Raw genomic sequence first — 13997 nt, 5'->3', positions numbered from 1 at the left:
CCCCAGAGGTGGACAAAGTGCTGCCTGTTGATATTTGTGTACTGCTTTAGGTGCCTCTTGGGCTGAAAGGTGCGTGAGGAAATGTAACTGTTCGAAAATATTCTTCTGCCAGGAGCAAAGCAGGGAACCGCCCCGTCCTGGGACCTAAAGGGAAAGTGAGGGCCTCGCCAACTCCGCTCGCTGACCCCCAGCGGCCCCGATTGACTGTGCCAATTAAAGGAAACTCGTAGACGTCAACTCATGTCTCGCCATGTTTGGAATAAGTGCCAAGGAGCAAATGATTCCTTCTTCGCTGACCTCACATCCTCGACCCTGGATTATTAGCAGTGCTAGTTGGTGTGAAAAGCAATGCCTTGTATTTTTTAAGGGAAATGAGTGACGATGGTGGTGGCACGTCTCAGTAGCTGCAGCGGGCGCTATATATACCGGCACGCCGGGAGGAGCGGAGACAAAACCTGGAGGGCTTCCTTGAGCCCACTCGAGAGCAAAGCAGGGTCAGCAGCAGCCACCATGTCTCAGAACTCTCTCGCCATCTGCGTCTTGTGGTTCCTGGCTCTCTCCTCGGCCTGTTACATCCAGAACTGCCCCATCGGCGGAAAGCGCTCAGTCTTGGACATGGATGTCAGAAAGGTACGTGATGCATTCCTTACCGTTACTGTTTAGGGCTGGGTAAAGACACCCCATTGACAGCCTGTTAGCGTGACGGTCCCAAGCTGCCCTGATACTGCGCCAAAGCTCTCACCTCCTGCCCAAAAGGATCCTGTCCAGAGCGCGACAGGGGAGATTGCTGGCAAGGGGCTGAGCTGTGCCGGCTGCGATGGTAGCTGTCTAAACCCGAGCAACTCGACACGCGTATGTTTTGATACCCTGATCAACACCACGAGCAGCTAGACTGTGGCTCACCGACGCCCTTCACACAGATGTGGTGTGAATTTTGTAAAGCTTTGAACAAGCATTAACGAATATTCATTACCAAGTCCCTCTTTTCCTTCCCTTCTCCTATGCCCCATTCCAACCATCTCTGTGTTCAATTTTCAGCCAACCAGGAAAGCATAGACTATAGTGTATGCCAAACTCCTGGGCAGTAGAGAAGTGCATCTTGTGATTGTCAGGATCTCATTCAGCCTCTTTAGCCAATATATTACCTACGCAGCTAAAGCTGAAAGTATGTTTAAGAAATAATGGAACACACATGAGCCCCTTTGCAGATGAGTGGTAAGCAGACAGACTTTTCAGCCTTGGTCTTGTGGTTAAAGCACTGGATGGAGACTGAGAGGGGGGCAGGAGATCTGGATTCGATCCCCAGCTCTGCTACAGACACCCTGTGTGATCTTGGGCAAGTCCTTTAATCTCTCTGTGCCTTAGTTCCCCATCTATACACTGGGGATAATAATCTTTCCTTTAGCTGTCTTGTCTCTTTAAAGTGTAAACCCTCCAGGGCAGACACTGGCTTTACTGTGCGTGTGTACAGCACCCGGCCCAATCAGGTCCCATTTCACTCAGGTTCTCCAGGCACTATTGCACTACAATTATCAGCCCAGCTGTATTGAGGACATCAGAAGTCTAGTTTGGTGGTGAATTGTAAATACTGTTACAAGTGTAGAGGTCTATATCAGATTGTCTTATAGGCAGGACTGGGAGCAGCATCTATTTTGAAGGTTGTCCAATACTTCCCCACACAGGCCTGTGTTTTCAGTTGCTTATAACTTTGCCAAACTTCAACTGCTTGGTTTGAAATGTACCATGCTGGGTGTCTGCCTCAGCCTGAATTTTCTCCTGAAAGGTTCAGCTAAAATATCTTGGCCACTTCCAAGAATGAGATGTGGGGACCATTCATTGTTTTGCCCACTTTAAAAAAAATTCTTAAATCTGTTTTGTTGAGGTGCTCTAGCATCCCCATTCTTTGGAGACGGGACCTGAAATTTGGGAGTGGGGTCGCCCTGGTATCAGGGATGCGCCTTTTGCCAGCCCCGTGGAATAAACCACTCAAATGTGGCCATGTCACAAGCCTCTGCACTTACTTAACAGAGATGTGTCAGAGTTTGGCAGATAAATTCTCTGAAGATTCCATCTGCACTGAGCATGTGCCAGCCCCCCACAGGTGCTACATGTGACTGGCCTGTGGATGACCCATTCCCACAGAATGACTGAGCATGGGCTGAGCAGGGCTTTCCCTGCAGTTGTGCTCCCAGTTGCTGTGGGCCGGCGGGGAGCGGGCACTGTGATGCCAGGCACCAGACTAACAGCAGAGAAGATTCTCTCCTGTGCTCTCAGCAACCCCTTGTGGGTGCCTACGCAGCTTGGAAGAAGCTGCCTGACTCAGATGCAGAGGGGACAAAAACTGGATTAGGGCAGTGGCAGTGGGACTAGCCTGGAGCAAGGTGCCTTGAGGGGACTGAAAGCACATGCTAATAGGCTCGTGCTGAAACACAGAAGAAAACACCGCAGGGATGCCATAGTCTGCATGGCATGTCAGGAATGCCATCCAGCGGGAAATGGCCAGCCAAGAAACAGCTGTGATAGCCCAGCGGCCCAGCAGCAGGCTGCGGCATCAGTCAAATCACTGATGGCCAGTTACCGAGCGCTGGCGTTGGGAGAAGAGCAGTGTGGGCAACATAAGGGGCAGTCACTAGCTGAGATGAGTTTTCAGTGCTCTGCTGCATGTTCCTCCCGCTGCCTGTCCACAGGCACAGTAGGGACTGGGGGAGAAAAGGCCTGCAAGCCTTTCCCAACCTATGCCACGCTGTCAAGAGCTATTTTGCTTAGGAGGAACATTTTACTGATCATCTTCTGAGTCAGTCTGTACAGATGTAATGTGTATCCTGTCCACATGAGAGGAGAGAATATCCCCAGCATCAGCTACACTGGGGAGCAGGAGGGCAAAAGGGAACAAATCCAATCATACTCCCTGTAACCCCATTTAATCAAATGGTTCTGAGGGAGGCAAAATGTTCTGGAGCAATATTTCCCTACAGCAGAAGGCCACTGCGTAAGAGGGCCACAATTTGGGTGAGGAGGGAATACATTTGCGCTGGTTAGAGTTGAGAAAGACACCCAATGGTTACTGATGTATTAAAAGGATAGGACGAAATTCTGCTCTCTGTTGAGCCGTGAATGAGGCTGGGACGGCCCAAGTAAAAGCAAAGTCTGGGGGTGGGGGGTTAGGTCTGTATTCGTTCATGTGACCTGCATTTTGCACCGTTTCTTCAAAGCGTCCCTTTCCCTGGCCAATGAACTCCTAATTCAAATGATAGGATCTGTCTGCTTTCAAGTGCACGGGGAAGGGCTGACAGGAGATTTAACCCTGAACTGATGCACAAAGGCACCAGTGTTTTGTAGAACCCATCACAATAGCTGCTCCACTGCCCGCCTCGGGACACTGATCTTCAGACAAAACTTGGGGACTTTCACATAAACAGCATGATCTAGCCGGAGCCCAGGAAAGCTGTTAGCACAACTAAACGTTGTGCTTAATAAAAGAAATACACAGCAGAATACACTAGGAGACCCAGCCCAGCAAGCCTAGCGGAGTTCTCTAAATACGAGTCACAGGCAATGTATCAAACGCTACTGTGGTCAGTGGAGTTACACGCTGGATTAGTTCAGCCTGGTTTCACCTGTTTATTAAAGGGGCACTGTCTAACACATAACGTTTGCAAACAATTCCCTCCCTGCGCTGACAACTAACCCCGTCAATTATTTAACAGTCGCAAAACAAAATTATCCTTTATCCCTCCCATTCCCAGGTTGTGTTTGCTTCCCCCTCTCCCACCCTCTCACGCACACATACCACCGAGCTAGAATCGTGACACCCCCACGGGTCAATGTCAGTTTGGGGTGCTGATCGTTATTTTCTCGTCGGTTTCACTTTCTGGGGATGCGAGCCCAGGCTAGCGTGGCTGGGGTTCTGACCCCTCCAGAGCACGTATCATTCTCCACCCCATCCAGTTCCACAGAGAGATCCCAGGAGAACATTTCGCTTCCTAGTCAGATTTCTAATACCAGTTGAAAAACTAGAACTGAAGCGCTAGGCCTGAGCTAAGCATACAGGGGCTCCTTAGATACTGGCACATGATGGCAGAAAGACACCTCCATGCACTGAGCGCAGTGGCAGTCTTTCCAACGGGCTTTGAATCAGGACCCAAGCAACAAGGGATGCGGTTTTCCCCCGTTAACCGGCCTTTGGGTTTCTCTCTCCCACCAGTGCATCCCCTGTGGACCTAGGAACAAAGGCCACTGCTTTGGCCCTAGCATCTGCTGTGGAGCGGAGATGGGATGCTACTTCGGTACCTCAGAAACCCTGCGATGTCAGGAGGAGAATTACCTGCCGACACCCTGCGAGTCTGGCAGGAAGCCATGCGGGCCCAACGGTGGGACCTGCGCGGCCCCTGGGATCTGCTGTAACAACGGTGAGAGAGCACTTGCTTCGCTTCGACTTTAACCATAGCTCCACATGAACTAGCAGAATCCCTCCCTCCCACCCACCCACTCCTGCAATTTATGGCTGTTAAAATAACACTTCACGTCTATTCTCAATGCTCTCATGCACTTTTAACACGGGGAAGACAGGCCTTGTGATTAAGAGACGGGGGGGGGAGAGAGGAGGGGCTTAGTAGATATAAGCTTTACCCCTGCCTCTGCTACAGACTCCCTGAGGGACTCTGGGCCAGTTGCTTTACCACTTTGTGCCTCAGTTTCCCCATCAGTAAAGTAGGGCTAATTATACTTTCAGCCTCAGAGCTACATTCACTGATGTTTGGAAGCACTTTGAGATCTTTGGACGGCGCGCAGTGGCACCGTTACTTCAGTGCTGGCGCATGCACAAGTGGCAAGAGTTCTGCAAAGGCCGTGGGCCATTATCTACTGCTCAGGCCATAGTATTTGTGGACAGAGAAGAAGTGGGGAAGTTAATATTGGTGGCAGTCCAGCAGTTTCCTCCTTTCCCAGAGGAGAGAAGGCTCAATTGGCCTGGGCATTGCCTTCATTGCCCCAGGCAAAGTTGGCAGCAGTATCACATCAGGCCAAACCCCATGCACAGAGGTGAAATTCACCCAGCAGGAATAGTTTAGAATACCTCTCCCTTGGCAGGAAAGGCACCACCCACACATCCTAGGCCAGATCCTCAGGTGTGTATCTTGGTATAGTACCATTGTCTTCCATGGAGCTATACGCATTTACATCAGCTGAGGATCTGGCCCACGGTGTTACCTAGCAGAGCTATACGTAACTCCAGTGGCCGAGTTCATGCGCCGTTTCCTTTTATGTGCTTTTGTTTCTCTTCAGAGGGCTGCATGGTGGACTCGGCCTGTGACCAAGAATCGCTGTTTTCCTAGACCACCCGCTACACAGGAGGGATGAAGCCACAGGATTTGCCATCTACGAGGCTGTGCAAGACCAAAAGCCAGTCCAATAGGATGCATTAATCCTGGCCGCGCTGCGCCTCGGCAGTCATTTAAATGACATCCCCAGCTAGAAATAAAACTTGTACCAAAAAATCCTATTTCCTTTTTTCTCCCTTGGCTTTGTAACAAACTCAACAGCTTCGCTGTCTGCCTAGCTGGGAATCACATCCCCCCTCTGGACAGGAGACGCTGCTTCTTGGTACAGCCTGGATGAGGGAGGAGAGGAATGTAGGTGATTTACCTAAGCAGGCAGTTAAGGACCAGGATGGGGATTTTTGTGATGCTTTCCAGCAGTCCCCAGGATTGGGAGGCACCTCGCTACCACCTGCCCTTAGCATGAGGGAGCCTTGTCTGTGCCTGCCTGGGGTCAGCTCCCTGACATCTCTGGCAACACAAACACTCCCGTCCAGGCCTACACAGGCCCTACTGCAACACGCCACCCCCCAAGCCCTCTGAACGTATCCGTGGGGTATCCAGCCCATGGTCACTGGACACTCGCCGAGTTCAGAGCCACTGCTCCCAAAGCAGCTGTACACCCCAGCTCTACCTCAGATCACTGCTCCGCTGCACACACAGCGCTGAGGTATGTTTAGAGAAAACAAGCAAAAGTGTAGTTAGCAAGTGCAGAGATTCGAGCGATAGCACGAAGCAGCACTGGAAACAAATGGCTACATTTCAAATAAAATTCCAACATGCATTTTAGACCCTAGACTTAAGTAACAAGATAATCTCCTGTCTAATGCAATATTACTCACCAGCGCTTTACAGCCAGGCCTGGCTGGGATCCCTCTTTCATGAGACGTAACATGGTGTCAGCTTGCCTCCTCGGTGAAAGGATCCAGGGTGCATCTTGGCACCCCCGGTTATATTCCCACAAGCCATCGGCCTTACTTGTAAACTGGATGCCCCCTGCTGGTTGTTTTTTCATGTATACCTTTCTTCTTGACTGTGCAATCTCTTGATTAGCATTTGGTTCAGTGTGCAACTAGGCACCCATTACAAAGCATACAATATGCAATACCCACAGGACCAGAGAGAGAGTGCTAAGCACCTCCTGCCTGGGGACCTGTCTTAACTCCTAGCCTTTAAGAACATAATTGTTAGTATAGATACATAACTCCTTAAATATTATCCATATGTACATTTTGCAATGATTACAATGACAAGTGGGCTGCTGGCTTTCGATAGCCACCTTACGTACCACCCTTTGGTATATATGTATATACCTGGCCCAGGGGATCCCTGACAGCCTGTAGGCACCTCCTGTGCCGTCTTCCAGTTGGCGTCAAGAGGTCCCTGGGTCACAGTTTTATCCAGCACCTGAGGGAGGTTCTCTGAAAAAACAGGGTCAGTGCATGTTGAGGACCTGGAAAGCCATACTAGGAATTAGGAGCGTGGGGAACTGTGTGTGATCAGAGCAATGGCCCTGCCACCCAGATGCTCTAGGTGCTATCCCAAAAGGATGGATGTGGGATTGAGGAGGTAATGCTAGAAAAGAGAGCAGAAAAAAGAGGACCATGTTGTGCTGCTGTTAAAGGGTAATCAGAGGACAGAAGAGTTTAAATAAGGCAGAATATTGGAAGCCCAAAGGAGGCCCCTTCCATCAGAACAGAACCTTGGTCATTCACAGCTCTCTGAACAACTCACTCAGTAACTGTCACAACAAACGCTAGAACAAGTCAGGAACCAGAATCTCCATTCTGCGAGAAGCTCCAACGTTTAAAAAAAAAACAACAACCTTCATTTCAATTCGGAACAGAGAGCCACAAATTTCTGCAAAACGAATTCCTGAACTTTTGCTTTGATAGCGTCAAAACGTTTTGTCTTGACTTTTATATTAGCCAATCTATTCGACATACAGATTAAATGTAATATTAAAATGTTACATTAAAACCTAAACAAAATGCATTAAATGCTTCCACTATTTGTCAAATACTGATTGAAATCTCCATCTTCCCAGTCATTCGTGTTGTATAGAAAGGTTCTACCATGCAATTTAAAAGGAAGGGTTTTGATTAGGGACTTCATGGCAGGTAGGGGATGGAGTGCCCCAATAATAATAAGACCATGAATGTTCGGGAGAAATGCCGGCTCAATAAAACCTTCAGATTAAGAGTCTATCAATAAACAGGAAAAACAGAGTAGCGAATGGCAGAGTCCAAACACTTGATATGAGGAGCAAGCCACATGGAGCGCTACAGGGGGTAGTAATGAGACTCGTAAGTATCATTGATGATCTAGAGTAGGGTTCCCAGCCTTTTCCATACTGGGACCTCGGAGATCCTTCCCTCATCCAGTCAGGACTCTCTCCCATTTAACATGGGATGGAGTGGTCCCATGGGATGGGGGGGCAAGGGTAGCTCAGTGGTTTGAGCATTGCCCTGCTAAACCCAGCTTGTGAGTTCAATCCTTGAGGGGGCCATTTAGGGATTTGGGGCAAAAATCTGTCTGGGGATTGGTCCTGCTTTGAGCAGGGGGTTGGACTAGAGGACCTCCTGAGGTCCCTTCCAACCCTGATATTCTGATATGTGCGCTCATGAATCCCCACAGAGAATCCATGACCTAAAGGATTTAGAGACCACCAGTGATGTACTCTGTGCGCCTCACAGACAAACGAATTTCCCTGAATCAAGCAAGCAAATTCAGCCATGATCAAGTTTGCCAGTGACACCAAAACCAGAAGGACAAATCCATATGAGAACTGAACCAAACCATGACATAGCCAGCAGGGATTAGAAATGTGAGCAAAGCATGATTCAGTACATACAAATCCTAAGGCCACCTAGTGGAAACAATCAACAGTATCTAGAGGACAGCTGTCTGGCAAGCAAATATGAGAAAGATCTAGGGTGAGAACAAGTGGGGAACTCAGTGTAAACATCAAGTTCAATCTCATTACAAGGGCACAGTTAAGAGGGCTTGTATGTCTCAACTGTGTGTTTCCATAGTTTCAAACATGTGGATTTCTTTTAAAAGGTTTGACCTTAACACTGAATTGCCCTGGTTTTTAATCTTTTTTCCTCATTTTTAATACTACGAAACTTCTTATAAAGATTTTTTTTCCCCAACCTTAATTTGCAGATAAATGCTCTCAACCTTAACTAGAGTTTAATAAAGATTTTTGTCTAAGAGGAGGGTTAGTTAAGGGGAATCAGAGGAAGTAGCACTATGAGAATAGAAAGAAATTAACCAAAAAGAATTTACGCTGTAAATCAGTAACAGATCTCCAGACAGTAAGATCGTTTGGCTACAGGGCAGTTTTCCCCAAGGAATCATGGAAATGTAGCACTGGAAGGGCCATAAAGAGCTCATTTAGTCCGTGCCGAGGCAGGACCAAGTAAACCTAGACCATCCCTGCCAGGTGTTTGTCTTCTTAAAAATCTCCAATGGGGATTCCACAACCTCCTGTGGAAGACTGTTCCAGTACTGAACTATCCTCAGTTAGAAAGTTTTTCCTAATATCTAACCTAAATCTCCTTTGCGGTAGAAGCAGCTCATTACTTCTTGTCCTATTTTCAGCGGACATGGAGAAATTAGACCACCATCCTCTTTATAACTGCCCTTAACACATCTGAAGACTTTTCAGGTCCCCCCTCAGTCTTCTCGCTCCAGTTTGTCCACATCTTTCTTGAGGTGTGGTACCCAAAACTGAACACAGTACTCCAGCTAAGGCCTCACCAGTACCACACAGATCAGGATAATTACTTCCCGTGTGTTACATGCAAAACTCCTATATAGGGTACGTGTTACATGCAAAATTCCTATATAGGGTACCCGATAAGGCGGGTAGCAATCGATTTATCCGGGATCGATATATCGCTAAGACGCGATATATCGATCCCCGAACGCGCTCACCGTCGACTCCGGAACTCCACCAGAGCGAGCGGCGGTAGCACAGTCGACGGGGGAGCTGCGGCCGTCGATCCCGCGCCGTGTGGACCCCAGGTAATTCGATCTAAGATACGCAACTTCAGCTACGCTATTTGCGTAGCTGAAGTTGCATATCTTAGATCGATCACCCCACAGTGTAGACCAGCCCTAAGACACTCCAGAATTATATTAGCCTTTTTTGCAACTGTATCACATTGTTGACTCTCATTCATTTTGTGGTCTACTATAACCCCTCCAGATCCTTTTCCGTAGAACTATCACCTATTGTTATTCTCCGTTTTGTAGTTGTGCATTTGATTTTTCCTTCCCAAGTGCCATACTCTGCACTTGTCTTTGCTGAATTTCATCTTGTTGATTTCAGACCAATTCTCCCATATATCAAGGTCCTTTTGAATTCTGATCCTGTCCTTCAAAGTGCTTGCAACCCTCAAACTTGGCAGCATCCACAAATTTTATAAGCAGTCTCTCCACTCCATTATTGAATTCATGAATGAAAATACTGAATGGTGCCAGACCCAAGACAGACTCCTGCAGGACCCCACTAGGTAACCATTGATATCTGCTCTTTGAGTAAGTCTTTCAATCAGTTATGCAACCACCTCATAAGCAAATTTCATCAACACCACATTTCCCTACGTTGCTTATGAGAATGTCACATGGGACTGTCTCAAAAGCCTGACTAAAATCAAGAGGTATCACATCTACAGCTTCCCCACATCCATTAGGTCAGTAACCCTGTCAAAGAAGGAAATTAGGTTGGAACGTTTAGAAAACAGATTAGGAAAGTGATAGAAGTCCCATGACTAAGCGTCCAGAGATGGAAAAAAGCTACCACAGCACCAGTCCTTGGAATATTTTGCAGGGAATAATCTTGAACTGGCAGAGGCTTGACTGGGCACTCAGACACTGCAGTGATGGAAGCTATATAAGCTCATAGATAGATATATTCAACTAATATTTCTGAACTACAGTGCCTAAGAAATTAAGAACTACAGCGCTGTACAAAACAAATTCCTTTATTTCAGAGACAACAGCAATTCGTCCCAAAGCAAAGGGACATGAGTTATGAAGCAGGTGACAACCTTTCAAGGCAGGAATTGTGACTGGCACCAAAGGGCTGTTTGTCAAAATGAAATTCCACGGTCGACTTGTATGCATGATTCTCCCTTCCTCATGCTCCTGCCCTGAGCTCCGCATCTGGATGGAAGCCATGGGAAAGTCTCCCATCCAAATTGTCCCGATCAAGAGAGAGCCTCTAGGATGGCACGCTCCGCTTAACGACGCGCCCTTCTTTATCGATGGCGAAGTTGTAGTTGCGAGGGTTATCCAGGCACTCTTCGATTCGCTCGTCCAGGTTTTCAGGGGTGATGAAATTTCTGGCTTCCTCCTAAAATCAATGAAAGGTGGAAGCCAACTCTCAGTGCGTGCAGCACTTGTGCCCACCGAGGCAGGTGATTAGACACAGAACACGGAATGAGACTATGTTTCAGGGCAGTGGGGTCGGGGCTCTGCACTCTGACATGCTCCATTTGCCTTGATCTGAAGCCGGGGCGGGAGCTGATGAAACAGGCATGAACTGGAGAGGGATGAGCACCCCCAGAAATTCTCCTTTAGCTTCTCACCCAAACTCCAATCTCAATTCAAACCCAATGGAGCATGCACAGTTACTACCCCACAGGGCAGCTGCTCCCGTAACTTGTGTTTATGGGGCCTGGAGTGGCTCTTCCAGCAGCTCTGAGGGTCTCAGACAAAGCCTGGAGACCGCAACAAAGATTCTCATTACACCTCAAGAGGGGCTCAGGACTCATCAGAAGCAAAGGAGAGCTTGGCACTGTAATATTCTTATTGAGGAAACCCTGGAAACACGTGGATCCCCATCTCCCACCCAAATTTATTCCCCAACCCGCTCTCAAAGGTCTCAGGCAGGACATACTTATTGCACTCCAAGATCATCAAGGCTGCTCCTTGAGGCAGCTGGGAAGGCAGGAGTTTGCCACAGAGCAACGTAAGCCCCTTCTCCCCTCTCCAGGGTGTGAACCTGGTGCCTCCACAGAACTCCCAACCCATGGGTACCAAACCAAACAGTGGGTGGCAGCAGGTTACAATCTGAGGGGTTCACAAAGTCAGCTAACACAGTGATCACTGCCCTCAAACCCAAGCCTTCCATACCTGCAACTGTAGGACCTCTCTCTCCTTCTGCTTAAGAAAATCCTCCATTAACCTGGCACGGTTGAGGGCTCCTTGTAACTTACGGTCCTGCAATTCTTCCTCCTCTCTTCTGAGTCGCTCCTCCCTATCACATGACCACAAGAGAAATGGGATACTGGTGAGCCCTCCTCAGGACAGCGGGAGGCACAGCACAGCAGCCTCGCAGGGAAGTGTTTAATGTTCAGGTGAAACCTGCCACGCTCCCATGGGACGAGGACGGTGAAGCAAGGTGCTAGCAGGCCTAGCAGAAGGTGATGGGGTGGTGAAAAGTTCAGCATGACAGATATGGGGCCTGAAGTCCTAGCTATTCACAGAATAGGGATAGCTTGGACAACAACAATGAAAATTCCCCTCATACATACCTAGCATAACTAATGCAATAGGGGTACAAAAGAAGAGAGAATTCAGTGAAGGGGGGGGGAGGCACTAAAAGGGGTGATTTTTACCTTTGTATTCTCCATATCAATTCTTTTTTCATCAAGCCACCATGAAAAATTCAGCTCATGCTGAGAGTTTATAATCTGTGGTTTGGTTTTTGCCATTTCAATGAGATTACTACAAAATAAAGGTTTCGAGCTCCTATTTAAAAGTGTCCTCAAATGTAATCATAATCCCGTCCATAATAAAAGAGGGGAGGATACAGTTCAGTCTCTATGATCCAGCCATTAAAGGAGCCATTTATTGCCAGCTGTGCTGGTGTTACAAGAGGGACATTTGTCTGGCTAATAAGTGTTCTGACACCAAACCCATTTTGTACAGAGGGCTGAACTGCCAGCAGCTAGTAATACCTCTTAATACGGTGGCCTGGGCTGGATTGAAGCTAGAGGTAGAAGGCTCCAGAAGCCATTAGCCTACCTCAGAAGTCATCTTTTCAAGAAACAATCAGTTTAGCAAGCTTGTGATTTTTTTTTTTTACCAACTATAAGCATGTACATGGGGAACAAATATTTAATAAAGGGCACTTCAGTCTAGCAGAGAAAAGTTTTTACACGATCCAATGGATGGAAGTTGAAGCTAGACAAATTCAGACTGGAAATAAGGCACACATTTTTCACTGTAAGGGTAATTAACCATTGGAACAACTAACCAAGGATTGTGGTGGACAATCTCCATCATGGACAATTTTTAAATCAAGATGGATATTTTTCTAAAAGATCTGCTGTAGGAGTTATTTTGGGGAACTTCTATGGCCTGTGTTATACAGGAGGTCAGATTAGATGATCACACTCCAAGGCCAGAAGGGACCAACATCTAAGAATCTATGAATCCACGTGGTCTCTAAATCACAGACGAGAGAAGGCTCCTAAGACCCTTTTGGGGTGGATCACAGCCTCCCTGCGTACCTCTGGCATCTCACATGGTTTCATTGCACTGAAGTGGCACTCCAAGCCCTTCCTGCAGCAGGCCTAAGGGCCACTACTTACCTCTTTTTCTGCAGCCGCTCGTTCTCAGCGCTGTTCCATGCCATCAGCTTCAGGTGCTCCTCCATTGCCTCCGCCCCACTCTCTTTATCAAGGTGCTTCTCATGGTGCTTCCGCAACACCTCTTGCTTGAACTCCGCCCTGGGAGTGAGGCGAGAAAGGGCTTAAGCACGGCACAGTCACATCAACATTGCTTTTCACGGGATTACCAATGCTTCTGTCCTGGGAGATGGATTCTAAAGCAGGTCTTTCACCAGCTAGGGGCCTTCACCTGCCACTGGGCCGACACCACTAGAAAGCTTGAATTGACGACTTCCAGACAGTCACCTGACAGCGCCATTTCCCTTTCCAAATGTTTGGGGGAGGGGGGTTCTTTAAAACCTGGAATTCTGAACATTTATAAGACTCCCCCCCCCCACTCCTGCTAAGGTTTACAAGGGTCCTTTCAGCAAGGCAACCTACCCGTACACGTGCCCGCCCACTGGTTTCTACAATAGAAGTCATCACACCCAACCCTATCCTACATCTCGACTCCTCTCCAGGACCCGAAGTAGTAGTGCTGGGGAGTGATGAATGAACACACACACGCACGCACCCTGGTCATTGCTCCCTGGGCACACACAGAGGGAAGCACGGGCATGTTAAGAGACCACCCCGGCTCCCCAGCTCTGTGCAGGGTAGAGTGACCAGACAGTAAGTGTGAAAAATCGGGACAGGAGGTGTATGTGTGTGGGGGGGGGAAAGAGGGGGTAATAGGCACCTATATAAGAAAAAGGCCCAAATATCAGGACTGTCCCTATAAAATCAGGACCTCTGGTGACCCTAGTGCAGGGGGAGGCACGAGGCTGGGCACTGGTGACCCTAGTGCAGGGGGAGGCACGAGGCTGGGCTCTCGTGACCCTAGTGCAGGGGGAGGCACGAGGCTGGGCTCTCGTGACCCTAGTGCTGGGGGAGGCACGAGGCTGGGCTCTGGTGACCCTAGTGCAGGCGGAGGCACGAGGCTGGGCTCTGGTGACCCTAGTGCAGGCGGAGGCACGAGGCTGGGCTCTGGTGACCCTAGTGCAGGGGGAGGCAC

General features: G+C 48.5%; 2 protein-coding genes across 2 annotated transcripts in view; one reads left to right on the top strand and one right to left on the bottom strand.

The window, feature by feature from the left end:
• The first annotated feature begins 510 nt into the window (after window positions 1-510).
• LOC112107581 (neurophysin 1) lies at window positions 511-5333 on the top strand. Its single transcript, XM_024201345.2, has 3 exons — window positions 511-630; window positions 4205-4409; window positions 5284-5333. Exons 1-3 carry the CDS (start codon window positions 511-513, stop codon window positions 5331-5333), a joined length of 375 nt encoding a protein of 124 aa, XP_024057113.1.
• Window positions 5334-10310: 4977 nt separating this feature from the next.
• MRPS26 (mitochondrial ribosomal protein S26) overlaps window positions 10311-13997 on the bottom strand; it is a 4059-nt gene continuing 372 nt past the window's right edge. Inside the window, exons 2-4 of the mRNA XM_026648173.1 lie at window positions 12926-13063; window positions 11463-11586; window positions 10311-10680 (exon numbers count right to left, since the gene is read on the bottom strand). Of these exons, the coding sequence (XP_026503958.1) occupies window positions 10549-10680; window positions 11463-11586; window positions 12926-13063 (394 nt within the window). The 3' untranslated portion in view covers window positions 10311-10548. The remainder of the gene's footprint in view (window positions 10681-11462; window positions 11587-12925; window positions 13064-13997) is intronic.

The sequence above is a fragment of the Terrapene carolina genome, unplaced genomic scaffold (genome assembly GCF_002925995.2).
Source record: "Terrapene carolina triunguis isolate 2854851 unplaced genomic scaffold, T_m_triunguis-2.0 Scaffold66, whole genome shotgun sequence".
Classification (NCBI taxonomy): Eukaryota; Metazoa; Chordata; order Testudines; family Emydidae; genus Terrapene; species Terrapene triunguis.
The sequence above is the reverse complement of the archived record's forward strand: the minus strand, read 5'-3'. Positions and strand labels throughout refer to the sequence as shown.

Bases quoted from the DNA above. Each gene is read 5' to 3' on its own strand.
- LOC112107581 (XM_024201345.2), top strand. From the start codon at position 511: ATGTCTCAGAACTCTCTCGCCATCTGCGTCTTGTGGTTCCTGGCTCTC. The intron at 631-4,204 runs GTACGTGATGCA...CTCTCCCACCAG, and splicing joins TGGACATGGATGTCAGAAAG to TGCATCCCCTGTGGACCTAG. The intron at 4,410-5,283 runs GTGAGAGAGCAC...GTTTCTCTTCAG, and splicing joins TGGGATCTGCTGTAACAACG to AGGGCTGCATGGTGGACTCG.